This window comes from Scyliorhinus torazame, chromosome 17 (assembly GCF_047496885.1).
Source record: "Scyliorhinus torazame isolate Kashiwa2021f chromosome 17, sScyTor2.1, whole genome shotgun sequence".
Classification (NCBI taxonomy): Eukaryota; Metazoa; Chordata; class Chondrichthyes; order Carcharhiniformes; family Scyliorhinidae; genus Scyliorhinus; species Scyliorhinus torazame.
Window position 1 is genome coordinate 180,587,238 of NC_092723.1, and position 27,285 is coordinate 180,614,522.

Below are 27,285 nucleotides of genomic sequence, written 5' to 3' on the forward strand. Positions count from 1 at the left end.
CATGCATGTTCCCACATCAACTCAGATTCCCTCAGTGAACTATAACACACCACCATAGGAGAACAGCAATCATTTTTAAATTGAAGTATTCTTATAAACTCTCGTCCGGATTACTCAATGTACAGTACGTACGCAGCACATGTACTGTATCCCTCCCTATCTCTGCAACCGTCTGGGGCAGCTCGGTGGCACAGCGCCAGGGACCCTGGTCCAATTCCGGCCTTGGGTGACCATCTGTGTGCCGTTTTCCCATTCTCCCCGTGTCAGCGTGGGTTTCCTCCCACAGTCCAAAGAGGTGCAGGTTCGGTGGGGTTATGGGGATAGGGGTTATGGGGATAGGGCCGGGGAGTGGACCTAGGTGGAGTGCTCTTGCTCTTTCAGAAGGTCGGTGCTGACTCGATGGGCCAAATGGCCTCTCTGTAGAAATTCCAAGATTCCATGATTCTTCAGCCACAGAACCTCCCGAGATATCTGCATCCGTCCAATTCTGACCCCTTGAACATTTCACCCCTGATTTTAGCTGTCCCACCATTGGTGGCTTTTGCCATTGCCTTCAGCTGCTAGGCCCTAAACTCTGGAATTCATGTCCTACACCTCTCCACCTCTCTCTCTCTGTCCTTCTTTAAGACACTCCTTAAAATTTATCTCCAACAAAATGATCATCCACTTTAACATGTGGCTCAGTTTCATATTTTGCTTAACAATGCTCCTATGGTTCTTTGGCCAGGATTTTTCGGCCATGTCATGGTGGGACCCACTCCAAGTAATGCGGCTGGCCAACTGATCCTGGCAGAGGGTGGGGCCCAAAATACCACCTTTTACGTCCAATGCACTACATAAATACAAGCTGTTGCTTATGCATTATAAGCACGGGCAGCACGGTAGCATTGTGGTGAGCACAATTGGTTCACAGCGCCAGGGTCCCAGGTTCGATTCCCGGCTTGGGTCACTGTCTGTGCGGAGTCTGCACGTTCTCCCTGTGTGTGCGTGGGTTTCCCCCGGGTGCTCCGGTTTCCTCCCACAGTCCAAAGATGTGCAGGTTAGGTGGATTGGCCATGATAAATTGCCCTTAAGTGTCCAAAATTTCTCTTAGTGTTGGGTGGGGTTACTGGGGATAGGGTGGAGATGTGGGCTTGGTAGGGTGCTCTTTCAAAGAGCTGGTGCAGACTCGATGGGCCGAATGGCCTCCTTCTGCACTGTAAATTCTATGATTATACCATTGCTCATAGTATAGACCCTATATACCAACCACACTCTATGCACCATAATCAATTTAACTCGCATTAATCTCCGAGTTAACTTGCTTTTTATTTTTGCCTTTATCTTGTACTAGGGATGGCGACAGACAAGCCAGGTGTCCTCGAAATGCCATTTTCCATTTCACGCGTGCTCCGCCCATTGTCTGCCGGTGCTTCACCCTGAGCCGTATTTCTTGGCAGTGGCGGTTTGCCATCGCTTTCCGCCGGGTGAGGAGGTAGGTAGGACTCAAGAGCCCGGAATGTCAATGGAACCCATGCTGTTGCCATTATTCTGAGCCACGTGTTAGCCGTCTGGCCAAATGAGCCAACCCGTGAAGTTACAGGCAGCCAAACGGATCTCATTGAGCATCAAGCTATCTGTTAATCTACCCATAACCAATAAATCTGTTCGGCGACAAGTAAAAATGGAAATGCTTATATATCCACTTTTTCAGTCATATTAGTAATCAGAAGAAAATAACTACAGAGAGGAGTTCACCTCACCACAGGCCCCCATAAACAACACCTAAGGATTCACGCACACTTGATAGAATTGGATCTCTGAAGCAGTTTGTGAAATATTAGTTCCTTAACCTACTTGGACCCTTGTATTCTACAGTCTTGCGTCTGATTTTTCTTTAAAAAGGAACTTCCCAATCCAAGCCCTATTTTTAAGAACTGATTTATAGAAACAATTTCTGACGAACATTTTTTTTAACAACCTCCCTTGTTCCATGATAATATTTAAACATTTCATTTTTCACTATTCCCAGTTAAAGAAGAGTGCTGATTTTACCATCAGGAAGGTTGGCTGGGGAGCCTTCCTGAGGCTGACAGTATGAGGAAAGGCTTGGACATGCCTGTTTAATGACTGCTTCTCAGATGGATACTAATGGAGTTTCGTCACACTGTCTGACTCAGGTGCTTCAAATGAACATCAGTACTGAGGATGTATCAAAATCGCAACGAAAAGTGCATTTCATGCCATTTTGTTTTTGAACACTAATTATCAAAAGGCTTCAATCCCCCTTTGAGGAGAGAGTAGTAAAGATGAGATTCCTTCTTCAACACAAGTCCTGATGCTAAGACTCTTCAAGAAAATAAATAAATAAATAAAAGGCAGCATGACTTTTGCAAACAACCTTTCTTTGGCAGTAACAAATTATTACAAATGGAAGAGGAGCAAAAATAAACAACAAGCAAAGCAAATGAATAATTGAAATAAAACGGTGAGGATAATGAAAATAAGCATAAACATATGAAAAATCACAAACTGGATTAACCCTGTGCCATGGGAGCAGGCTGCGTGTGAGTGCGGGTCCATGTGAGGCAGGCCGCACCTTTTTAGGCTGTTACTTACTCCTCAGGCAGGAAGTCTATGGCACGTGTTCGGTCTGCGGTAGATAACTGGGACATGGTGTGGCTTCGGCGCTTGGTGAAGCCAGAGGAACCGTAGGTGTTGGGAGCCGCATAATGGAGCACCGGGGGCCTTTTTGTGGGCTGGGCCACTGCAGAAGAGCTGAAGAGACGGCTGAAACTGGAGATGAAGACAACAAACAGGGTAACGTAAGAAAGAGGAATACAGCCCAATACTTATAACAGTAGTGTAAAATACTTTATTGTTTTTTATATATATACACAAAATACATAACTATATTGAAGCTCAGCAAAAGAAGTGAACTTCTGGATGATAACTTCAGGGGTACACAATTCATCTGAAACTTGCAATAATAATAATCTTTATTGTCACAAGTAGGCTTACATTAACACTGCAATTAAGTTACTGTGAAAATCTGCGCAGTACTTTAAAAGGACATAGACAAGTCGGTGGAGTGGGCGAACGGGTGGCAGATGAAGTTCCATTCGGAGGAATGTGAAGTGATTCATTTTAGTAGGAATAACATAGAGAAACAACATAAAACAAAGGATACAACTCTAAAGGGAACGCAGAAAGCAGAGGAAGCTGGATGTTTGTGCATGTAAGTCAGTGAAGGAGGCAGGACAGGTTGAGTAAGTGATTGCAGGCTGAGCATCCCTTATGCAAAATTCCGAAACCGAAAAATTCCAAAAATCCGCAATTTCTTTGGAGCGCAATATGTTGTCAAGAGTGGGAAAATCCACAAGGCTCCTGGGCGATTAGCAGTTCCCAACGCGTGCCGCACATGCGTAGTTCCCAATGCACGCTGCACATGCGCAGTTCCCAACACGCACCGCACATGCGCAGTTCCCAACACGCACCGCACATGCGCTGTCCTCAACATTACGCACATGCGTAGTTCCCAACACATGTTGCACATGCGCAGTTCCCAACACGCACCGCATATGCACTGTCCCCAACGTTACGCACATGCGCTGTTCCCTACACACGCGCTGTTCCCAATGTGTGGCACACATGCGCTGTTCCCAACAGGTGCCGCACATGCGCTCTTCCCAATGCGTGCCGCACGTGCGCTCTTCCCAATGCGTGCACATGCGTGTTCCCAATGCGTGCCGCACACGCGCTGTTCCCAACGGGTGCCGCACATGCGCTGTTCCCAACGGGTGCCGCACACGCGCTGTTCCCAACGGGTGCCGCACACGCGCTGTTCCCAACGGGTGCCGCACACGCGCTGTTCCCAACGGGTGCCGCACATGCGCTCTTCCCAACGGGTGCCGCACATGCGCTCTTCCCAACGGGTGCCGCACATGCGCTCTTCCCAATGCGTGCCGCACGTGCATTCTTCCCAATGCGTGCTGCACGTGCGTTCTTCCCAATGCGTGCCGCACATGCGCTGTTCCCAATGCGTGCCGCACATGCACTGTTCCCAATGCTAGGCGCACATGCGCTGTTCCCAACGGGTGCCGCACATGCACTGTTCCCAACGCTAGGCGCAAATGCACTGTTCCCAACGGGTGCCGCACATGCACTGTTCCCAAGGCTAGGCGCACATGCGCTGTTCCCAACGCATGCCGCACATGTGCTGTTCCCAACGCGTGCCGCACATGCGCGGTTTCCAACGCGTGCCGCACATGCGCTGTGCCCAACGAGTGCCGCACATGCGCTGTTCCCAACGCGTGCCGCACATGCGCTGTTCCCAACGCGTGCCGCACATGCGCTGTTCCCAACGCGTGCCGCACATGCGCTGTTCCCAACGCGTGCCGCACATGCGCTGTTCCCAATGCGTGCCGCACATGCGCTGTGCCCGAGTGCTGCACATGCGCTGTTCCCAACGCATGCCGCACATGTGCTGTTTCCAACGGGTGCCGCACATGCGCTGTTCCCAACGGGTGCCGCACATGCGCTGTTCCCAACGGGTGCCGCACATGCGCTGCTCCCAATGCGTTCCGCACATGCGCTGTGCCCGAGTGCTGCACATGCGCTGTTCCCAACGCGTGCCGCACATGCGCTGCTCCCAACGCGTGCCGCACATGCGCTGCTCCCAACGCGTGCCGCACATGCGCTGTTCCCAATGCGTGCCGCACATGCGCTGTGCCCGAGTGCTGCACATGCGCTGTTCCCAACGCATGCCGCACATGTGCTGTTCCCAACGGGTGCCGCACATGCGCTGTTCCCAACGCGTGCCGCACATGCGCTGTTCCCAACGCGTGCCGTACATGCGCTGTTCCCAAAGCGTGCCGCACATGCGCTGTTCCCAACGCGTGCCGCACATGCGCTGTTCCCAACGCGTGCCGCACATGCGCTGTTCCCAACGCGTGCCGCACATGCGCTGTGCCCGAGTGCTGCACATGCGCTGTGCCCGAGTGCTGCACATGCGCTGTTCCCAACGCATGCCGCACATGTGCTGTTCCCAACGCGTGCCGCACATGTGCTGTTCCCAACGCGTGCCGCACATGCGCTGTTCCCAACGTGTACTGCACATGTGCTGTTCCCAACGCGTACCGCACATGTGCTGTTCCCAACGCGTGCCGCACATGCGCTGTTTCCAACGCGTGCCGCATATGCGCTGTTCCCAACACATGCCACACAAGCGCTGTTCCCAACGGGTGCTGCACATGCACTGTTCCCAACGTGCGCTACACATGTACTGTTCCCAACGTGCGCCACACATGCGCTGTTCCCAACGCGTGCCGCACATGCGCTGTTCCCAACGCGTGCCGCACATGCGCTGTTCCCAACGCGTGCCGCACATGCGCTGTTCCCAACGCGTGCCGCACATGCGCTGTTCCCAACACGCGCCACACATGTACTGTTCCCAATGTGCGCCACACATGCGTAGTATATTCCGAAATCCGAAAAATTCTGAAATCCGATACACACTCAGCCCCAAGCATTTCGGATAAGGGACGTTCAACCTGTAATAAAGCATAAAATATCCTGGGCTTTACAAATAGTAGACGAGCAAGGAGATTATGTCGAACTTGTATGAGACACTAGTTCAGCCACAGCTGGAGCTGTGTGTCCAGTTCCAGGCTCCACACTTCAGGAAGGATGTGAAAGCATTGGGGAGAGAGCAGAAACAAGTCACGAGAATGTTTCCAGGGATGAGGAACTTCAGTTACGAAGCTAGATTGAGAAGTTAGGACTGTTTTCCTTGGAGAAGAGACTAAGAGAAGACTTGACAGAGGGATTCAAAATCATGAGGGGTCTGTAGAGACTGTACCCACTCATGAACGGATCAAGAACAAGAGGGCACAAATTGAAAGTAATTTTATAAAAGAGAAGCAAAAGCGATAGGAGAAAATGTTTTCACGCAGTGAGTGGTTAAAGTGTGGAATGCCTGAGACTGTAGTGGGAGGCAGGTTCAACTGAAGCATTCAAAATGGAATGTGACTGTTAGCTGAAAAGAAAGAATGTGCAAAGTCATGGGGAGAAGGCAGGAATATGGCACTCAGTGAATTGCTCATTCGGAGGGCTGGTGCAGACACTGGGCCGAATGGCTTCCACGCTGTAACAATTTCTGTATCTCTGTTTTAGTGACATGGGGGTCGCTGGCTGGGTCAGCATTTATTTCCCATCCCTAATGGCCCTTGAACTAAGCGGCTCGCTGGGCCATTTCAGAGGGCATGTCAGAGTCAACCACATTGCTGTGGGTCTAGAGTCACATGTGGGCCAGCAACAATCGACAATAGTTTCATGGTCATCATGAGACTTTCAATCCCAGATTTCTTGTGGAACTCAAGTGTCACCAAGCGCCATGCACATAAACGTGGCTTTTTGTCCTCCACCCTACTAATGCCTCACCATTAAGATATATTGGCATTTGTTTTCCTTAGATCCGAAGTGTATGAAGTGACACTGCACTCTAACTCTGCCACTTTCCTCTGGCAAAGTGGGTGCAACTTCCTCTAGCATTCTCCCAAGCACAAGTCCTGAATGGAGTCCACAACATCTCCAACCAGTGGGAGGAAAGGTCAGAAAGAAATAATCCAGCGTGGATGGATTAGCGATTATTGGATCGGCACATGGAGCACACCAGAATGACAGGGACTGGGATAGCTTGATCTTGGTTTCGGACAAAGCTCGGCGCAACATCGAGGGCCGAAGGGCCTGTTCTGTGCTGTACTGTTCTATGGGAGCTCACTCTTTCCCGCAATCAGCCAGAAAGATGACAGTGGTAGAGATCTTGGGGCAACCTGCCCACCGGCGAATTTGGTGACATGGCTACTGGGTGTCCCACACCAGCTGAAAAATACTGATATTTTATACACCACGGAAAATATTACTCAAAAATGCAACTTCGTTCATAAAAATTATTGAAGACGACGTGTACTTAAAATGATTTTTTAGAAATTTAACAGCACTAATTGGATATTGAAGTACTTACAACTGCCAAATGCCCGACTTCTTCTTCTCCTGGATTGACGGATACTCTCGGGAAGCTCTAAGAAATATTAAAAATAAAACAGTAAACTTCACACTGTATACACGTGGTCCTATTTGGTCAGCTGACAGCTTGCTTAAGACCAAGGCTGCCTTTAAGTAGGATGGGACGTTACCGAGTAGGTGAAACCTGGTCCCCCAAATCCGCTGGTAATCAGTTTCAAACATTGGGTCCTTGCGGCATCAAGGTTAATTTCCAAGGCAGCTCAAACTACTGTGTCAAACCCAGCTGCCAAGTCAACCCCAGAAAGCCTGGCAGCCTGAAATGCCGGCGTCTTGACGGTGCCAGGTTCACCGCTGCTGTGCAAATTGCCAAATCACTGCTCCACACCCACCCACACAGATGATGCTGCAAGATCTATCTACCATGCCATCAAACTGCACACTGGTGTTAACTACACTGGTAGCAATCTGCGGTTATGCAGCATCAAACTACAGAATGTATAGACACAACAGCCCTGAGCTCAGACCAACCTCATGGTTGGGTTTTCTGCCACACTCCTCTGGCAGACAACCCTTTTATGTTCCTCGCTTTAGAGCCATTGGTCTCTAACTTATGAAAGCTGAAATTGAAAAACCTGTGCGGAGGGCTGGAAGATGACAGACTGTTCAGAGACCGTCGTCGTGGCTCTCGGCCGCTCACCTCCACTCATAAAATAGAGGCCTGACTATCGTTAAACAGGAACAAACCATGACGAGACAGGCAGGAGTGGGTAAGGAAAGTCACAGGTGATTGAAGACTCTTCAGGCCATCTTCCTTCAGGTACTTTAACTCATCCAGCATCACATTCAATGCTCCGAAAAGTCTTAGCTGATAAGATTCTCCCGAATATCATTTAATACTGTGGAGAACCTTTTCCCGAATACCTGTGACAACATTATTTCTCGCTAATTTATATCTGGTCCTGGCTTATTTTGAATATATATTCACGGTCTACCTTACATAAATGACTTAATGGTATTCTCAATGGTCGTCCTCCCTCCCTCCCAACCCCACATCACAACCCTCTCCTTTGTAAACTGTGGGGGCTAAAGTTAGCCAATCCTTCCTTCTGGTTCAAAAGCCTTTGCAGTTGGAATCTAGTCTTACTGCTTTCCTCTACCTCCTCTCCAAAGACGGCCTATGCTTTTAGTATTGTGATTACTAGAAATTAACACCATTCCACAAATGTGGTCTGACTAGAGCATTGCACAGCCCTAGTGGAGATTTGGACCGCATGGTCCGGACGGTATATCCCATTTTGGCGTTCTCGTTCACTTGGCACTTTGCGCAGATAAGGGCATCAGGGGTTATGGGGAGAAGACAGGAGAATGGGGATGAGAAAATTATCAGCCATGATTGAACGAAGCAGACTCGATGGGCTGAGTGGCCTAATTCTGCTCCTATGTCTTATATTGAAAAATGATTACACCATTATTTTTCACCCCTTTGTCAATTCAATGCATGATAGTTATTCGTAATAATCAATATGTTTTTTTTCTATGAATTTAGAGTACCCAATTCATTTTTTTCCTATTAAGGGGCAATTTAGCGTGGCCAATCCACCTAGTCTGCACATCTTTGGGTTGTGGGGGCGAAACCCACGCAAACACGGGGAGAATGTGCAAACTCCACACGGACGGTGACCCAGAGCCGGGATCGAACTTGGGACCTCGGTGCCGTGAGGCCGCAGTGCTAACCCACTGCACCACCCTTAACCAATATTTAATACCTTACATTTATCAATGTTTAATTTTTTTTAAATAAAGTTAAATGTTTATTTTTGAAGTTTTACTCAACCCCAATATATATTTGCAAAGTCACTCGAGTTAATCCCGGAGGCAGAATGAGATGGCGTTCCTGGTGACCAGAGGAGATGTCCATCCCCTCTATAAACACAACTCCAAAGAGCTAAATTAAAGGTCATTGACCTCAGAGAAAGGAGTTCAGGCCCTGGGTCACTGTCCGTGTGGAGTTTGCACATTCTCCCCGTGTCTGCGTGGGTTTCACCTCCACAACCCAAAGATGTGCAGGTTAGGTGGATTGGCCACGCTAAATTGCCCCTTAATTGGGGAAACAATTATTGGGTACACTAAATTTATTTTTATTTTTTTTTTTTAAAAGAAAAGAGTTGGATGTCGAGATTAAATCGAGACGCCCTAACGCGTGGAAGGGATTCTTCCCAATGTTGAATTTTTACCTTCCAGTCTGTAAATCCTCTTTTCCCTCTTTCTACCTCTCTTGCTATTTTGGTCGTGAAACTCAATTTGACAATCCTACATTTTGTTTTGATATCCAGCTCATTAATATGAAATAATGGGGGGGCCAGGGTCAATCAGTGGGTGCATGAGAACATTAGAACTAGGAGCAGGAGTCGGCCATCTGGCCCCGCGAGCCTGCTCCGCCATTCAATGAGATCATGGCTGATCTTTTTGTGGACTCAACACCACTTACCCACCCGCTCACCGCAGCCTTTTATTCTTTTACCGTTCAAAAACATTTTACGAGGTAGCCTCAACTGCTTCACCAGGCAGGGATTTCCACAGATTCACGACCCTTTGGGTGAAGAGGTTCCTCCTCAACTCAGTCCGAAATCTACTTCCCCTTATGTTGAGGCTATGCCCCCTAGTTCTGCTTTCACCCGCCATTGGAAACAACCTGCCCGCATCTATCCTCTCTGTTCCCTTCATAATTTTATATTTTTCTCTAAGATCCCACTCAATACTTTACCCATACTGAGATTAATCCCTACAAAACGGTTCCATTAGCCATCTCCGGATCCAATCCTACATTCAACAATTAGTTGAATTAGTAATCTTTCATGTAAAAGGCACTCTGAAATTCTAAATAACTACTATAGTTCCACAATCTGTCTGTCTGTCTAAAGCATGCTTAAAGGAATCAAGGTTAATCGAATAAGATGGCTTCTCACTTGCTCCCACGTTTATTGCCTATTAGTCTATCTTGGAATCTCTATTTAAATTATGTGTGTTTATCTTGGGTGTATATTCATCTTGCTTTATTCAATATTGTGATTTTTAAAATGCTCAATTTCGCCCTAAATGAGGTATCCTTCCCTGTAGTCTCCTGGGTTCCCAACGTCTCCTGGGTTGACTCTTATTCCTTTGAAATTTTCCTTTTAAAAATCGTGCCAGACCCTTGTGTTGGTCACTAAATCCAAAGATTCCATTATGTTTACGTCGTGGTTGTTAATCTATTCTGGACTTTGATGGACATTAACCGCAGGAGAATCCACTGCATATCGGGTCAAATGGAAGTATGTTTGATGGAAGATCTCCGATTATAACTTGTGTCTTTGTGTATTTTGAACAAGACTCAAAAAAGGGATGAAAGAGTTCTGTGTCAGTAACGCTCACAGCAAATAGCAGCTCGTTTCACATCACACGCAAATTTCTTCCTCATTGACATAATACTGGCCATCACTACAATGACAAAGGTCAATTTCACCCCCAATCCATTTATCAAGTTGCCACGTCATGCTATTCGCTTCAATATCTTGGGACTCTATCACCACTGAAAGACAGCTTGCGACATAACGGAAATGTCTAAACATCAACATCATCGATGCACTACGCAAACGTCCAGTGAGATTTTCCCGGGCTCAGACATGCTTTACACCATTTTTAAGCTTGATGGCGGAAAGGAAAAGAGACAGGACATGGTGCTGGGACAGGGATGACGATAAAGCCACCACGCAGCGACTCGATACAACACATACTTCTCCCACCGATTAGATGGGGGTAGGCCTTCCCACCTGATCATCTCAGTCCACCTGACGGCCTCCTGCAGCTCCATCAACCTCTCCTTGTACTGGTTGCGCTCCATCAGCACCCGTGCCATCTCCACCCGTGTGAAGCGCCGCCTCTGCGCCACCTGTACGTCATCCTGTAGGTTATGGAAGCATTGCTTCACCAGAACAGATAAAAACCAGCACCCTTATACGCTTTATTACAGCGGTAAAGTGAACTTAACACACTCAACACAACATGCAGCATCCTCCTGTGGACGGGAATCTATTTCAGAAACATCAAGCAAAAATAAGTGCAGGAGGAAGCAGTGTAGCTGCTGAACATTCTTGGTCTTTGTTACCTTCCCCCCTTGTGCCACTCATAGGAACAAAAAGTGATCTCCAGCCACACCTCTAGCCAGCTGCTTTTGCTTTGAACATACATTAAAACAGCCAGAAGGCATACGTCAGTTGCCATGGTTGACTCATTTTCTGATATTCCCCTCCTCCCTGTGGGGCCTTCCTTTGGCAACAGCACCCCAGGGGAGCCCTGTTGTTTTCCTCCCCTTTCATCGTTCACATCGTCACAGTCTCACCTGTGGGCCCTTCCTTCAGGTACAAGGGCAGAAAAACGGATCACTGGCTCTCCGCGTTTTACACCGACAATGTCGCTGCCCACAAGTGCACACAGACCCACCTGAAATGTATTCATTGCGATCGATACTTGGATAAATAAGCCGGGAGAGCGAGCACATTTTCAGACACGGGGGCAAAGTGTGGGGAACAGCAGAATATGGAATAGGGATCTGAAGAAAACATCAGCCATTTGCTTAATTCAATCATGTGCGCACTATTTTAACAAAGACCGCTCTACTGAAAATTAAGCCGCTAACTCTTCAGTCCAGCCTCTGTCTTCAGCTTGGTGAAGCATCTCACAGAAATGTATTTGTTTGTGACACGATCTCAAAGCTTCAATTACTGATCCAAATTTTTGATATTTATAATACATACAAGGCTCTGCGTTCCCCACTCCATTGTAATGCGGCTGAATCTAGACGGGCTGCATTACACCATTAAAGGAAACAAGTAACTCAGTTTAAAATAATGAAATCCAATTTGAGAATTCAAATGAGAAAGTGACGATGCATTATACAGGGAAATATTGCGGAAAGTTACCACTTTGGGTACAGGCCAAAGTCACAAACAGGATTAGTGACAACACCCATAAACATTTATTTGTTCATTCCTGGGAAGTGATTGCCATTGGCAACGGCTGGTGTTTATTGCCCATCTCCAGTTGCCCTGGAAAGGTGATGGTGAGATTTCTTTGTCAACTCCAACAATGCTGTAGAGTTTCTATGATTCAACAGAATGGCTTGTCAGGTCATCCACATTGCCAAGAACCGGAGGCACATGTAGGGCAGACTGGGTGGGGATTATAGGTTCCCTTTCCTCAAGGCCATTAGTAAACAAACAGATGGCAAGACTGCCTCCCAAGACACTCACCACCCTGACTTGGAAACATATCGGCCGCTCCTTCACTGTCGTTGGGTCCAAATCCTGGAACTCCCTCCCTAACAGCACTGTGGATGTACCCACACCTCAGACTGTAGCGGTCAAGAAGGCAGCTCACCACCGGCAATTAGGGATGGGCAATAAATGTCGCCCTAACCAGAGATGCCCACATCCCACGAATGATTTTTTTAAAAAAGTTAGGTTCGATTTTTAATGACAATTCTCCAGCTTCACGAGAATTATTACTGATACCAGCCTTTTACTTCATCATTTTGTTTACTGAAGGCCATATTCTCAAACAGCCATGGTGGGATTAGTCCAGGCTTCAATTTTAAAAAAATCTGGACTGCCACACAGAGTCTACATTGTAGAACATTTGGCTGAGTGCCCTCAATATAATTTGTAGAGATAATTTTATTTATTTACCTTTCAAAGAGTAGTTATAAATGGGAGCTATTCTTAACATTATCTCGTTAAGGAATACAATGACAGTAAACTGAGTTATAAACCAACCGAGTGGCCCTGCTCCTAATTCACACGCTCTTAACCGGATTTCTCCAGTAAGTGGCATTTCCGACAGCGTGATTATTTTTTTTTTTTAAAAGCCAGTTACTTTTAAAGTTCAGATCATACATTCCTTTAAAACAAAATAATAATAGTAACAATAGATTGTAAAGCTGCAGAAGTTGTCCTTTGGCTTTACATTTAAGTTATTCGGTCAGTTTTGGTTATTGCGCCCGAGCAGAGATACACCGCTCGGGGCAAATGTCGGTGAAATTGGCGGCTTGATTTGTTTCAAAAGCCACTCTGAAGGTCTTGGCATCAGCCTGGTCTTCAGCTGTCATGTTGTTTACTGTGATGCCCCGTTGTGCTGTGACCTTTCACTACCCAGTTGCTTCCCCTCAATGACAAGAGCAGCACCTTGCCTGAATGTGTCCGGAGTAACGGGACTCCCCGCTAACCGACATTTCTGATTAACCGGCACCACCAGGTGCCTGTGCATGCCGGGTAACAAAGATTTTACCGTCGGTGCAAATGTAGAATAAGCTATTTACAGGCAGTATATACTTTGAATTGCCTGGGAAATGTCTGATGTATATATTTTCTTCAACCAAAGACTGACACCTTGTGGATGATTTTATCCCCTCTCGGAGCTGGGATGGTGAAGCCGGCGGGAGATAATGCACGCCCCACCTGGTGCGTGGCAGTTCCCCAGTTCCATCCCAGCTGCGGGCTTTTAGTTTTGGGAGTTGGGATGGGATGCGGCAGGACTGTGGGCAGCACGGTAGCTGGTCGGACGCTTTAAAACCCACTGAGGCCAATTAAAGGAAACGGAGTGGGGTTTTCCCAGTAGGCTCCCAGATTCCCGCAGGCAGCAGGGATCAGTTTGGGTGCCTAGAGGCAGCCCCCAAGCGGCAGACTGGGGTGGGTTTGCAGTGTTCCGGGCAGAGGCCCTCTCTAACTGTTTGGATGCAGGAGTAGCCAGAGGCTGCGCTGTAGAATGCCGGGATCTCAAACATGCACTAATTGCACAAACCTATCTCAAGTAGATATCTAATGTGGCAGACTCGACTTTTTTGAATATATCAAAATGTTAATTAGTCTGAATAATCAAAATCGCTCTCTCGCTCTCTCTGCAGATGCTGCCAAACCTGCTGTGCTTTTCCAGGATTTTGCTTTTATTATAGAAGTCACAGATTTCCTACAGTGCACAAGGATGCCATTCGGCCCACCGAGTCTGCACCGACCCTCTGCAGGAGTGCCCTAACTAGGCCCACTATCCTGCCCTATCCCACCTAACCTGCACAACTAAGGGGCAATTGATCATGGCCAATCCACCTAACCTGCACATCATTGGACTGTGGGAGGAAACCGGAGCACCCGGAGGAAACCCATGCACACACAGGGAGGACGTGCAGACTCGGCGCAGACAGTGACCCAGCGGGGAATCGAACCCAGGTCTCCGATGCTGCGAGGCAGCAGTGCTGGCCACTGTGTCACCGTGCTGCCCCCTGGTCACCATTACTGCGATGAGCTTTATATTCCAGATTTATTAATAGAGTTTAAATTACACCAGCTGTCTGGATTACCAGTCCAGTGACATTACCACTGCGTCTCTGTCACCTCAGCAAAGTCTAGGCTCAGACCCTCCCTGCCTTATGGTTGAAGGAGAACACTGTAGTGATAAAGGGACCGAACAAAGACCCTACAACAAGGGACAGTATTACTGTACAGAGAAGAACTCCAGTGGACTCCACTACCTATGCAGCTCAATATTCAGATCTAGGAATCTCAATTTCATTGTTGTTCATGCAGCTGGAAGAAGATAGGTCAACAAATCACAGGAAAATCTCACCACATATTACTATTTTGCTCAGATCGAGGCTGTGTTTGCTGTTGGGGTAAAATGCTTTGTGATCTGTTTCTTTCTGAAGGATCCTAGATCTTATCCTATATGAATTTATCTTGCTGTACAACTGGAACTGGGCTGGACCAGTAATCCCAAGACCCAGGGCAATGCGCTGGAGACTTGGGTTCTGCCCTGGTGGGGTAGAAAGCTGGCATTAAAAGTCTAATGATGGCCATGAAACCATTGTCACAAAAACCCATCTGGTTCACTAATGTCCTTTAGAGAAGGAAATCTGCCGGGTGTGGCCTACATGTGACTACAGGTCCGCTGCAATGTGGGTACCCCCTGAAATGGCTAAGCAAGCCACTCAGTGGAAGGGCAGCTAGGGCCGGGCAACAAATGCTGTCCCCGACCCCACAACCGATGAACACATTTTTAAAAAGAAATTGAGATGTCGTAAGAGGCTCAAGAGTCGGGTGATTCTTGCACTGGGTTCGTCCTTCAGGTACCATTGCCATGTTGGTGACCATGGATTCTTGGCACGGTACTGCGATGGTTTGCTGTGGCCTTCTGCAGAATGGCCAATTAAGAAACTCTCCTGCTATTACCACTTGCCATCAGGCATATGGGAAGGATTTACAGGCTGATAAACAAACGCGTCTTCTGCAACCAGGGCTTAAACCTGAATCTTCTGGCCCAAGACTAGGGGTGCTACCATTGCGCCACAAGTTGTCCTGCACTTGATTGCACATCCCAAAGGAAGTTGGAACATAACTCTTACCAGCGCCTGAACATAATAGTCACCATCATCAGTTGTGCATACAAAGCGTGGGTTAACAATGTACTTTCTTGGCCAATGAATATGCTCAATCAGCTGTAACTAATAAAACTTTTCTTATTGTGCTACTGAAACTATTATTATGTGGCTGAACAAGCACTGACAATCCAGTACACAGTATGGAGAACTTACACTCACGTCCTCCAGCTCCTCTTTACCCTCTTTGTTATTCATGGCCACGATAGCTTCTGATTTAACCCTAGAAAACATGAAGGTGCATTAGAAATAGGGAAAGGCTGATCTAATGGTACTAGAAGTCAGTGATCACAGCTAGATGGGGAAAACGCTACTTTCCTTACTCATTCTGATCTATTCAGATTACCGACGAAAATAATGGACTGGAAACCGTTGGGTCCCTGGTGCTGAATCATATTTAAACACACGGCAGTCATGGCTTGCAGTCACTCCCAGGAATGCAAAGGTTACACAGTTTTCACTCAAGTTGCAACAGAACTAGAGTGAAGTTTTTAATCTAAGACAATATAAAGAGAAATAAAAACACTTTTGTTAAATCATAGAGCAGAATTTTCCTGTCCGAGACTAAGTTCCGTGGTGGGACAGGGACAAGGGGTGTTTCCTGACGTGGAGGCCTCCAGGAATTTACAAATTATTGCACGACCCCGGCCTAATTAATTATGCAGTCGGGGGGGGGGGGGGGGGGGGGGGGGGGGGGGTCCCCCGACATATCGCGCGGCAGGACGGACTGGAATGCTCATGTCCCGCCAGATATTTGTATCCGGAGCTTTCAAAATGTCCAAACATGTTTAAAAATAAATTTAGTGTACCAAATTAATTTTTTTCAATTAAGGGGCAATTGAGCGTGGCCAATCCACCTACCCTGCACATCTTTGAGTTGTGGGGGTGAAACCCACGCAAACACGGGGAGAATGTGCAAATTTCACACGGACAGTGATTCAGAGCCGGGATCGAACCTGGGACCTCAGCGCCATGAGGCAGCAGGGCTAACCCACTGCGCCACCGTGCTGCCCCCCCAAAGAAAATGTCCAAACATAACTCACCCACCATTGACGAAAGAATTTGGACCTCCTCGAAGACACTGAAGTGGGAAGATCCACCGGACAGTGAGTGCAGGGTAGCTCCCTGGCCAGCCTCCTGGAACGCGGGCACCTTGCGCGCGCTGGCACCTTGACACTGACACCCTGTCACTGCCAAGGTGCCCGGATGGCACCACCAGGCTGGCAAGAGCGCTGCTCAGGGGCCAGTGTGGCACTGTTAAGGGCCAGGGGGTAGGGGGGGCCACGCCCATGAAAGGAGGGTGGCGTAGAGGTTGGAAGGTAAGTAGGGGCCTCTGTGAGGTTGGAAGGGGATGGGTAGGAGTTCTGGAAGGGAAGGGGTGCTGTAATAGGGGCTCGGGGGGGCCTGAAGAGGGGGGGCCCCAGGGACCCCAAAGCAGGGTGTCCTCTCTTGGGGGGGTGTGGGGTAGTGCTCATGTGTTGGTGGGGTCACATTGCCCATGAGTGGGGGGTGCAAGCTCACTTAGACATTGGGGCACCCTTTCAAAATGGCGGCCCGATCGCCAAGTTTAGGTCCCCGGTGCTAAAAAAAAAATTCTAAGGGTGGGATTTTCCGGCCACGTCCCCCGACGACCGGAGAATCCCGCCCGAGTTCAATGGGCTTCTCCATTGTCCGTGTCTCGCCGTTGGCGTTCTTGCGGCGAGTGGGGGCGGAAGAATCCAGCCCGAAGCATGGGCTAAACCGGTGAGAACCTCCCCAGGGCCAAAATGACCACGTGTCATTGACTAGCGGAGGGAAACCCCTGGCATTGCCGGCGGGAAACTCCCTGAAAAAAACCGCCACAAATTAACGGAAGTTGTTCCGGAGAACTTTTTTATTCTTTCAAAAGACGTGGGCTTCGTTGGCTGGGCCAGCATTTGTTCCATCCCCAATTGCCCATGAGGAGGTGGTGGTGAGCTGCCTTCTTGAACCGCTGCAGTCTATGTGGTGTGGGCACACCCACAGTGCTGTTAGGGAGGGAGCTCCAGGATTTGCTCCCAGTGACAGTGAAGGAGCGGCGATATATTTGCAAGTGGCTTGGAGGGGAACCTCCAGGCGGTGAGATTCCCAGGCATCTGCTGCCCTCGGCCTTCTAGATGGCGGTGGTCATGGTTCTGAAGGTGCTGCCTCACGAGCCTTGACGGTAAAATCTGGATCAGCCATGACCTTATTGAACGGCGGAGCAAGTCCAAGGGACTGAGAGTACGACTGCGGCTCCTGATTCATATTCAGTCACAGCTCCGCCTAAATGCATCGCTGGTAATTGCAGACAACATGCACACTTGGGATTTCACATGTCAGCTAGTTCAAATAAGAGCTTTCAATGGAGCACATGCCCCACACACCAAACAGATCCCGCTACTGAAAAGGACAGGCCCAATAATGGGTCATTCTGCACTCTCTCACCGTTTCAGTTCTTCCTCCAGCTCCTTCAGTCGGTTCTCAACCTTGACTTTGGCTTGTTTGACAGTCTCCAGCTCCCCCCTTCAACACCTCCTGCTCACTTGACAGCTCGTCGACCTTTGCAATCAGGTCATCCTTCACAATGTTCAGAGCATTCCTACAAATGCAATCAAAGCCGCTGAGTGATATCACCTTCAATTAAAGTAAATGAGCCGAATGCCAAAAATTCCCATCTCCATTTATAACGCAGGTCAAAAGCTGAGCAGAAAATCTCCTTTAAAGGAATAAGTGCCCGGGAATATTCTCTTAATTCAGTTAAAACCATGCTCGAGAAAAGCTTAGCATACCTTAGTAAACACAGGGAGAGCCTGTAGTGGTCGGAATGACTTACAACAAGAAGGTGCAGTTAAATTGTAAGACTGACCATGGAATGGTGCTTGGGATGGTCTTGGGGAGACCCCCTCCTCGCTGGTATCTCATGCAGTACCACCGCCTGCAGTCTGGTACATGCATCTACGGGATCCTTCCGCCTCATTTAGGCCCGTCACTCCTTATCCCCCCCCCCCCCAGCCTCAGCAAAGGAGGCTAATGGACCGAACTGTTTTTTAGCGCTTCCAGTTTCTGAAATTTCAGGTCCCGCTTTGTCATTTCTACACTTCTTTAAAAATGCGACACTTGTCCCCCTCCCTCTGGGGGAGATGGCGGCATAATGTTAGTGTAATCCAGGGGCCCAGGTTAATGCTCTGGGAAGAGGGGTTCAAATCCCACCACGGCAGCTGGTGGAATTTAAATCAAATTAATTAATAAATCTGGAATTTAAAGTTAGTCTCGGTAATGATGACCATAAAGTTATCGCTGATTCTCGTAAAAACCCATCTGGTTCACTAATGCCCTTTAGGGAAGGAAATCTGCCGTCCTTACCCGGTCTGGCCTACAGGTGACTCCAGGCCCACAGCGATGTGGTTGACTCTTAACTGCCCTCCGAAATGGCCCAGCGAGCCACTCAGTTCAAGGTCAATTCGGGATGGGCAACAAATGCTGGCCTTGCCAACAATGCGCATGTCCCATGACAGAATTCTTCAAAAGTAGTAATGTCGTGCTGCCTCACGTCGCCGAGGCCCCGGGTTCAATCCCGGCTCCCGGTCACTGTCCGTGTGGAGTTTGCACATTCTCCCGGTGACTGCGTGGGTTTCACCCCCACAACCCAAAGACGTGCACGGTCGGTGGATTGGCCAATCTAAAATTGCCCCTCCGAAGAAGTCATAATGGACCGGAAACATTAACTCGGGTTAGTCTCTGCAGGGACGCTGCCAGGCCGGCTGAGATTTTCTTGCACTTTTTGTTTTTACTCTCGCCTCTCACCTCAATGCTTTAATAATGAAGTAAATAAACTTTGAAGTTTGAGTGCTAATTGCACTAAGATTCAGGCTGCTCTTAAATTTTAATCCAAATTAGAACTGGAGTATAATTTTAGAATTAAAGCCCAAAACAATTTTTATCTTATTGCACTGGGATACAAAGAATGGTTAGGGCATCGAGCTGGGAGCAAAATATTAATGGGGGGGAAAATCAGGGCGAGCTCCACTGGGGCATGCAAACTTCCCCATCCCGCTTTCATGGTTCATTGGCTTCATGCCGAAGCACGGAAAATCCGTGGAAATTCTGCCAACTTGCTTCAGCAACGCCAAATTCAGGGGCTGGTTTAGCACAGTGGGCTAAACAGCCGGCTTGTAATGCAGAACAAGGCCAGCAGCGAGGGTTCAATTCCCGTACCGGCCTCCCCGAACAGGCGCCGGAATGTGGCGACTAGGGGCTTTTCACAGTAACTTCATTGAAGCCGGCTTGTGACAAGTACTAGCGTAGAGTACTAAGTCGTATGGGGCTGAGGGGGGGGCAATCATATTTGGATTTATTTATTTACAGTGCAAGGCAGCTGCCCCTTCATTGGCCAGCCTTCTGACTCGGGCGGGGGAAAAAAAACGTGCAGTGCCTGCCGCACGTTCCAGTGGACCTGAAGCCAAATGGGTAGGATTTAAATTGACCGGTACAGGCTTGGAGGGCCAAAGGGTTGATCCTGTGCTATATTGTTCTTTGTTCTTTATAAATTGGAGTATCGTATAGCTCCCAGTGTAGGATAATTGCCCACCGGAAGTTTGAATTTCCCAATCCAATGTGCGTGGCAGAAATTTGAGAAAGTATAATAATAATCGCGTATTGTCACAAGTAGGCTTCAATGAAGTTAGTGAAAAGCCCCTAGTCGCCACATTCCGGCACCTGTTCGGGGAGGCCGGTACGGGAATTGAACCCGCGCTGCTGGCCTTGTTCTGCATTACAAGCCAGCGGTTTAGCCCACTGTGCTAAACCAGCCCCTGTATTGAGCATATTCCAGGAACATTTGCTCCTGTCTTTGGTTAATATGAAGGAAATATTTGCACCCATCAACTTTTGGAATTAATTTTTCAGTCCATCTTGCCCATAAGTCTAGTCCACCTGATGCCTTTAGAGATAAATGGAGGGGCCAGAGAGAATCTCTTTGGATGGTTGGCTACAAGTTGCTATAAAAATGTTAATATTCCGGTTTAAGTTGCAGGTGAGTGAGAAAACACGACTGCTCGGGTTTTGTGCTGCAGGGAGGGATAGTCAAGGCTGTAGCGATTTGAACATCTACAGTGCGTAATCACATTTGCTGCTCAATAAATCTGTTTGGCAGTTTAAACCGCTCAGCTATTGTCTATGAAGTTCTTTGTTCTACCACATTTAAAAGATCACATGAGGGGAGGTGAGTAAGTTCAAGTACAATAAACATGTTGCATCTCTGGACTGATGAGGAATCTCACACTACTAGACAGGGAAAGGTATATTCAGAACATGGGGAGCGGGGACTCACTTATCGAGAAGGCCGAGAGACTGAACCTCAGAAAAGTACCTCCAACACCCAACTCAAAAATGTAACAATTTGCATGACCAGGATTTGGAGGACCATCAATGAGCATTGTCATGAGTATTGGTACAAATGGCATGACGATACAAGTTACCATCATTGCTCATATCATCAGAATGAGCTCTGATTCGTTGGAATCTCAATAAGAACACGACAAGGATCTGTCATTACAGAGCGAGTATGTCGGACAGCATTCGGCACATTCTAAGAATTTGTTTGGAATTTGGCGAGCCCATGCAGGAGAAGATATTTACAGTAAAGTGTCTTCCTTACTTGGTTTCCAAAAGCTGGGTGTTCTCCATGATGAGATTTTCAACCTCCTTTCCCATTCCTGGAAGAGGCACAAGTGGTTTTCATTCAGTATCTGTGCATAGGTTCTTCAAACTATTAATGTAGGTAGACAGACACAGATACACACATACACACTATATATACACACACACACACAAATAAAAACAAAAATGGGTATTTCATTCAACACTATGTCTAGCTCGTCACTGTTGAACTAAATGCTGCGGTAGAAAGTATGATGTGTGAAATCCTTCGTCATATATAAACGCACATGTTCAGTCACACTGGGGCTGCGGTGAATAAGCGTGAATGGAAGTCAAACCTCCAGTCGCAGGTGAATCTTAGAAGGCACATGCACCCCAGTGGCCCCTACAGCCTCGCGGTTAAATATCATTCTGTGGGATTCTGTCAGTCATTTAACCAGCTGCTAAACGGCAACATTTAACAAATAGCCCAGCAAAAGTTCCGGGGAGGGGGGGGGGGTTATGTCCTTTTGCCTCCTTTCGATGTGATTCACACAGTGATATAATTTCAAGGACAGTAGCAGTTCTCCAGCAAGCGGACAATCAGTTATGCCTCACGTGTTTAAGTGTCGGAGGCTAACTGACCGACAATGGCAACTTCCATTTATAAAATGTAAAAGTGCTTCAAGTCACTGCACAGGAAACGTACAGGAATCCAACAGGGCCATGAGGAATTAGCGACGGTAATGAAAAACTCGGTTGAGAAGATGGGTTACAGGGTTTCAGAAAGGGAGAGATGAAGAGGCAGAGAACGAGAGGGAGGAAGCTCCTCAGGATGGTCCAGGCAGCTAAAGCCTTTGTTAACAATCATCGGGCAAAGTCAGAGGAGAACATACAAAAAGATGAATTCCAGAGGATATCTAGTACTGGATTTTCTTCCAGACGAAGGGGCCCCTCTTTCAATTCCCACCCTGGTAGAACCACCCTTGATTCTACTCTTTCCACACAAGCAGGGAAGTTCGCTGACTGCCTCTGCCACAATCCAAGGGTATAGGGGTGGGAGGCAACGGAAACCAGGCAGCCAAAGACCCAATGAAGTCCTTTTCAGGGAGTTCCCAATGGCGAGGACCTCGCACCTCCTTTGCTTAACAGAAACGGTCCTCGTCGCCATACAAGATCAAATCTGAAACTAAACTTCTGATCTTTTGGGCAAAGGGAGCTGGCAGAAATTGCAAGGAGCGAACGGGATGAGGCTATGGCAACCTGCGGCCTTTTATAGCAACCCACACAATTCCCACTCTTAAGTCTGAGGTAGGGACAGTGGCAGATGATGTTGCAAAAGTAGATGCGAGCGTTGTAGTGATGGGAGAAGATACAAGATCTGAAATTATGTCTATTTTATTATATAATCTCTGCTTCTACTCGGAGTTTACTTTCTGATGTTATTAGCATCATTGATCACGAGCAACGTCGACCTTTGAGGTCTTTCTATATTTTTCTTCCTTCATTACACTAGTTTTGCCAAGTACTTGCCTCGCAGTCGGGCCAAAGTGAGCAAAGCAAGTGCTTCCAACACTCTTGTGAACTGCAAGTCATTTAATTGCTGTTCCTCTTTCCTAGTGAGAGTGGATGAGGCGTAAAACAGTCTTAGAGTTTGTACAGCACAGAAACAGGCCCTTCGGCCCATTCTGCCTGTGTCGGCCATCAAAACACCTCTCTATTCTCATCCCATCTTCCAACACGTGGTCCGCAGCCTCGTATGCAATAGCCTTTCAGGTGCTCATCTAAACACTTCTTAAATGTTGCGATAATTGTTGCTGGCAACAATTAGGCAAAGTTGACACAGCAGATGCACGACAGTCTCAATTTATGATGGGCAACAGGTATTTTTGGAATGTATCGAGTGACCTCACGCTTTCGGGAAGGAAATCTGCCGCCCTTACCCTGGTCTGGCCTACATGTGACTCCAGACCCACAGCGAGGTGGTCGACTCTTCACAAGCCACTCAGCTCAAAAGGCAATTAGGATGGGCAACAAATGCTGGCCTTGCCAGAGATGCCCCTATCCCATGAAAGAATAAAGAAAAAAGAATGCAAGGGTGGACACGTGGCTTTTTTACACGGCGTTGTCAGCTCCCCTTCCACTCTCAATGGAAACAGGGGCCTGAACCCAAAAGGGAAAAGCAATGATCTAAAAAATGTGCTGTGGTTTATTAACAGAATATGCAACAAGTTGGACAGGGAAAATCAGAAAATAAAGTAATGCTCATGCACCGGACTACAACATGGCCGGCTAGTCAGTCTGTTGCTCTGGTTTGGCAATGACAGACGGTTTCCATATCCTAATATGTCTCATGTCTCCTCGCACTCTGCAACAATAACTGGATTATCTGAAGCTTCTTGTCTTGTCATTTACAGACATTACCGAATGGAAATGATGCTCTCTATTTTTAAACGCATTTTATTCAAACTTGTATCAATGTAGGTTCCAGCAAACAAACACCCCGGGAAACATTATTCCCAACAATCAACTATACAGTTTGTACAGATTTTTCTCCTTTTTCACCCCCCCCCCCTCCCCCCCCGCACCCCCTTCCCATCACCCACCCCCCCTGCGACGAACAGCTCCTCAAACACGGTCACAAACATCCCCCACCTTTTCTCAAACTCCCCTGCTGAACACTTTAACTCAGACTTTATCTTCTCTAACCGCAGGAAGTCGTACAGGTCACCCAACCAAGCTGCTACCCCCCCAGTGGCGATGCCGACCGCCACTCCAGCAAAATTCGTCGCCGTGCAATCAGAGAGGCGAAGGCCAAGACATCGGCCTTCCTCCTCTCCATGAGCTCCGGCTTCTCTGAAACCCCAAATATCGCCACCAAAGGGTCCGGGTCCACTCCCTCCTCCACTATCCTGGCTAAGACCGCGAACACTCCGCCCAGAATCTTCCAATTTTTCACAACCCCAAAACATGTGCGCATGATTCGCTGGCCCCCGCCCACACCTCTCACTCATCTGCTACCCCCTGAAAGAACCCACTCATTCTCACCCGAGTCATATGCACCCTGTGCACCACCTTAAACTGTATCAGGCTCATCCTTGCACAAGAGGAGGTCCCGTTTACCCTTCGCAGTGCCTCGCTCCATACTCCCCAATTGATCTCCATTCCCAACTCCACTTCCCATTTCTCCTTGATCTTCACCACCCGCTCGCCCCCCTGCTCTCCTTGATCTTCACTACCCGCTCACCTCCCTGCTAATGCTGTCCATTTTAACACACATTGGCTAACTTTCCTGCACTTCTAACGTTATTTCTTCAACGGCTGGGGGAGGATTTAAGAGCTCTTATGAGTTAGCAATCCATTTTTCTTTCCATTTCCTCTTGAACATTTTCTCTTATTCAAACACTCACGGACAGCTCAACATGTGAAGTCTGATTCACACTGGGAATGTCACATCTTCTGCTCTCTGTACTCTAATCTCTGGACCAAAACACATGAACACCATCATTCTTAAGGTGCGTGTCTCCAGACGTATTGCTATCCTGGGCCATCTCTTTAGCCTCTCTTAGAAACAGTCCAATTGTCCTTCTCTTTTGCTTCTGCTGATCTTACTTCAGCATTTTGGAAAGTTTTGGAAGCTGCTGTCAACTCTCAAGTTATCCGTCACTGTGCAAGTGCGGACTGACCCTACCTGGCCAGTAATATGGTCTTTAGTACAGGTGCCCTGGTCATCTAGATTTTACACTTCTGGAATTCAGGACATCTACATAGAACATAGAACATAGAACAATACAGCGCAGTACAGGCCCTTCGGCCCACGATGTTGCACCGAAACAAAAGCCATCTAACCTACACTATGCCATTATCATCCATATGTTTATCCAATAAACTTTTAAATGCCCTCAATGTTGGCGAGTTCACTACTGTAGCAGGTAGGGCATTCCACGGCCTCACTACTCTTTGCGTAAAGAACCTACCTCTGACCTCTGTCCTATATCTATTACCCTCAGTTTAAAGTTATGTCCCCTCGTGCCAGCCATATCCATCCGCGGGAGAAGGCTTCTCACTGTCCACCCTATCCAACCCCCTGATCATTTTGTATGCCTCTATTAAGTCTCCTCTTAACCTCTTCTCTCCAACGAAAACAACCTCAAGTCCGTCAGCCTTTCCTCATAAGATTTTCCCTCCATACCAGGCAACATCCTGGTAAATCTCCTCTGCACCCGCTCCAAAGCCTCCACGTCCTTCCTATAATGCGGTGACCAGAACTGTACGCAATACTCCAAATGCGGCCGGACCAGAGTTCTGTACAGCTGCAACATGACCTCCCGACTCCGGAACTCAATCCCTCTACCAATAAAGGCCAACACTCCATAGGCCTTCTTCACAACCCTATCAACCTGTTGGGAGGTGTCCTGACATCATGAAAGATGCTATACAATTGTTTCCAGTTCTGGCCGCCTCATTATAGGAAGGATGTCGATGCTTTGGAGAGGGTACAGAGGAGATTTACCAGGATGCTGCCTGGATTGGAGGGCATGTCTTATGAAGAAAGGTTGAGGGAGCTAGGGCTTTTCTCACTGGAGTGAAGAAAGAAGAGCAATTCACTATTGTTTGCACTTTCATAGAATCCCTACACTTGGTCCGCAGCCTCGTATGCTATGGCATTTCAAGTGCTCATCTAGTCGTGATAATTAGTGCTGGGAACAATTAGGCAAAGTTGACACAGCAGATGCATGTTCACACAGTCTGAATTTATGATGGGCATCAGGTATTTTTGGAATATATTGAGTGACCTCACGCTCCATAGAGTGCAGAAGGAGGCCATTTGGCCTTCAAATCTGCATCGACCCTTCAAATGAGCTCTCTACCCATCTCCCCCCCCCCCCCCCACCAAGCCCATCCCCATAATCGAACCTGCACATCCCTGGATGCTAAGGGCCAATTTAGCATGGCCAACCCACCAAACATGCACATCTTTGGACTGTGGGAGGAAACCGGAGCACCCGGAGGAAACCCACGCAGACACGGGGAGAACGTGCAGACTCTGCACAGACAGTGACCTGAGGCCGGAATTGAACCCAGGTCGCTGGCACTGTGAGGCAGCAGTGTCAACCACTGTGCCACCGTGCCGCCCAACAGTGCACGTTCCATGGCCCCTGCATTCGGTGCACTTTCTGAGCTTGACAAATTTGGGGAGAAACTGATGGGACTGCAGAAGTGTCCCACATTCTACATCAGAAAAGACTTGCATTTATAGAACATAGAACAGTACAGCACAGTCCAGGCCCTTCGGCCCACGATGTTGTGCCGACCACTTATCCTAATCCAAGAGCAACCTAACCTACACCCCTTCAATTTGCTACTGTCCATGTGCCTGTCCAAGAGTCGCTTAAATGTCCCGAATGACTCTGACTCCACCTCCTCTGCTGGCAGTGCATTCCACACACCCACCACTCTCTGTGTAAAGAACCTACCTCTGACATCTCGCCTATACCTTTCTCCAATCACCTTAAAATTATGTCCCGTTATGTCCCACAACATCGTGGGCCGAAGGGCCTGTTCTGTGCTGTATTTTCTATGTTCTTGTGACAGCCATTTCCACCCTGGGGAAAAGTCTCTGGCTATCCACTCTATCCACGCCTCTCATCAGCTTGTGCACCTCTATCAAGTCACCTCTCTTCTTTCTTCACTCCAGTGAGAAAAGCCCTAGCTCTCTCAACCTTTCTTCATAAGACATGCCCTCCAATCCAGGCAGCATCCTGGTAAATCTCCTCTGCACCCTCTCCAAAGCATCGACATCCTTCCTATAATGAGGCGGCCAGAACTGGAAACAATTATATAGCATCTTTCATGATGTCAGGACACCTCCCAAAGCAATTCACAGCCAGTGAAGCATATTTGAACTGGGTTCACTGTTGTAACGAAGGGACACTGGACATTTCTGTGCAATAGGTTAGGCTTGCAGAGCTTTTCAGACCCATCCTAGCTGCATTGTGGTGCAAAGCACAGCATTCATTGTCTTGGACATTCTGCAAGCGTCAAATGTCTCAAAGAATACAGGCAACGTGTTTGCACTTCTTTCAAAGGTGCTTTCCCATCAAAACCACCATAAGAGTCTAGTTTGCTCTTGTGTCATTGTATCTGACCTGCAGTTGATGCCATAATTCCTTCATAGCAAT

General features: G+C 47.9%; 1 protein-coding gene across 1 annotated transcript in view; it reads right to left on the reverse strand.

The window, feature by feature from the left end:
• LOC140394466 (C-Jun-amino-terminal kinase-interacting protein 3-like) overlaps positions 1-21,180 on the reverse strand; it is an 86,081-nt gene extending 64,901 nt beyond the window's left edge. Inside the window, 7 exon segments of the mRNA XM_072481760.1 lie at positions 2,599-2,775; positions 7,004-7,060; positions 10,815-10,945; positions 15,623-15,689; positions 17,912-17,988; positions 17,990-18,065; positions 21,123-21,180. Of these exon segments, the coding sequence (XP_072337861.1) occupies positions 2,599-2,775; positions 7,004-7,060; positions 10,815-10,945; positions 15,623-15,689; positions 17,912-17,988; positions 17,990-18,065; positions 21,123-21,178 (641 nt within the window). The 5' untranslated portion in view covers positions 21,179-21,180.
• Positions 21,181-27,285: the final 6,105 nt, after the last annotated feature.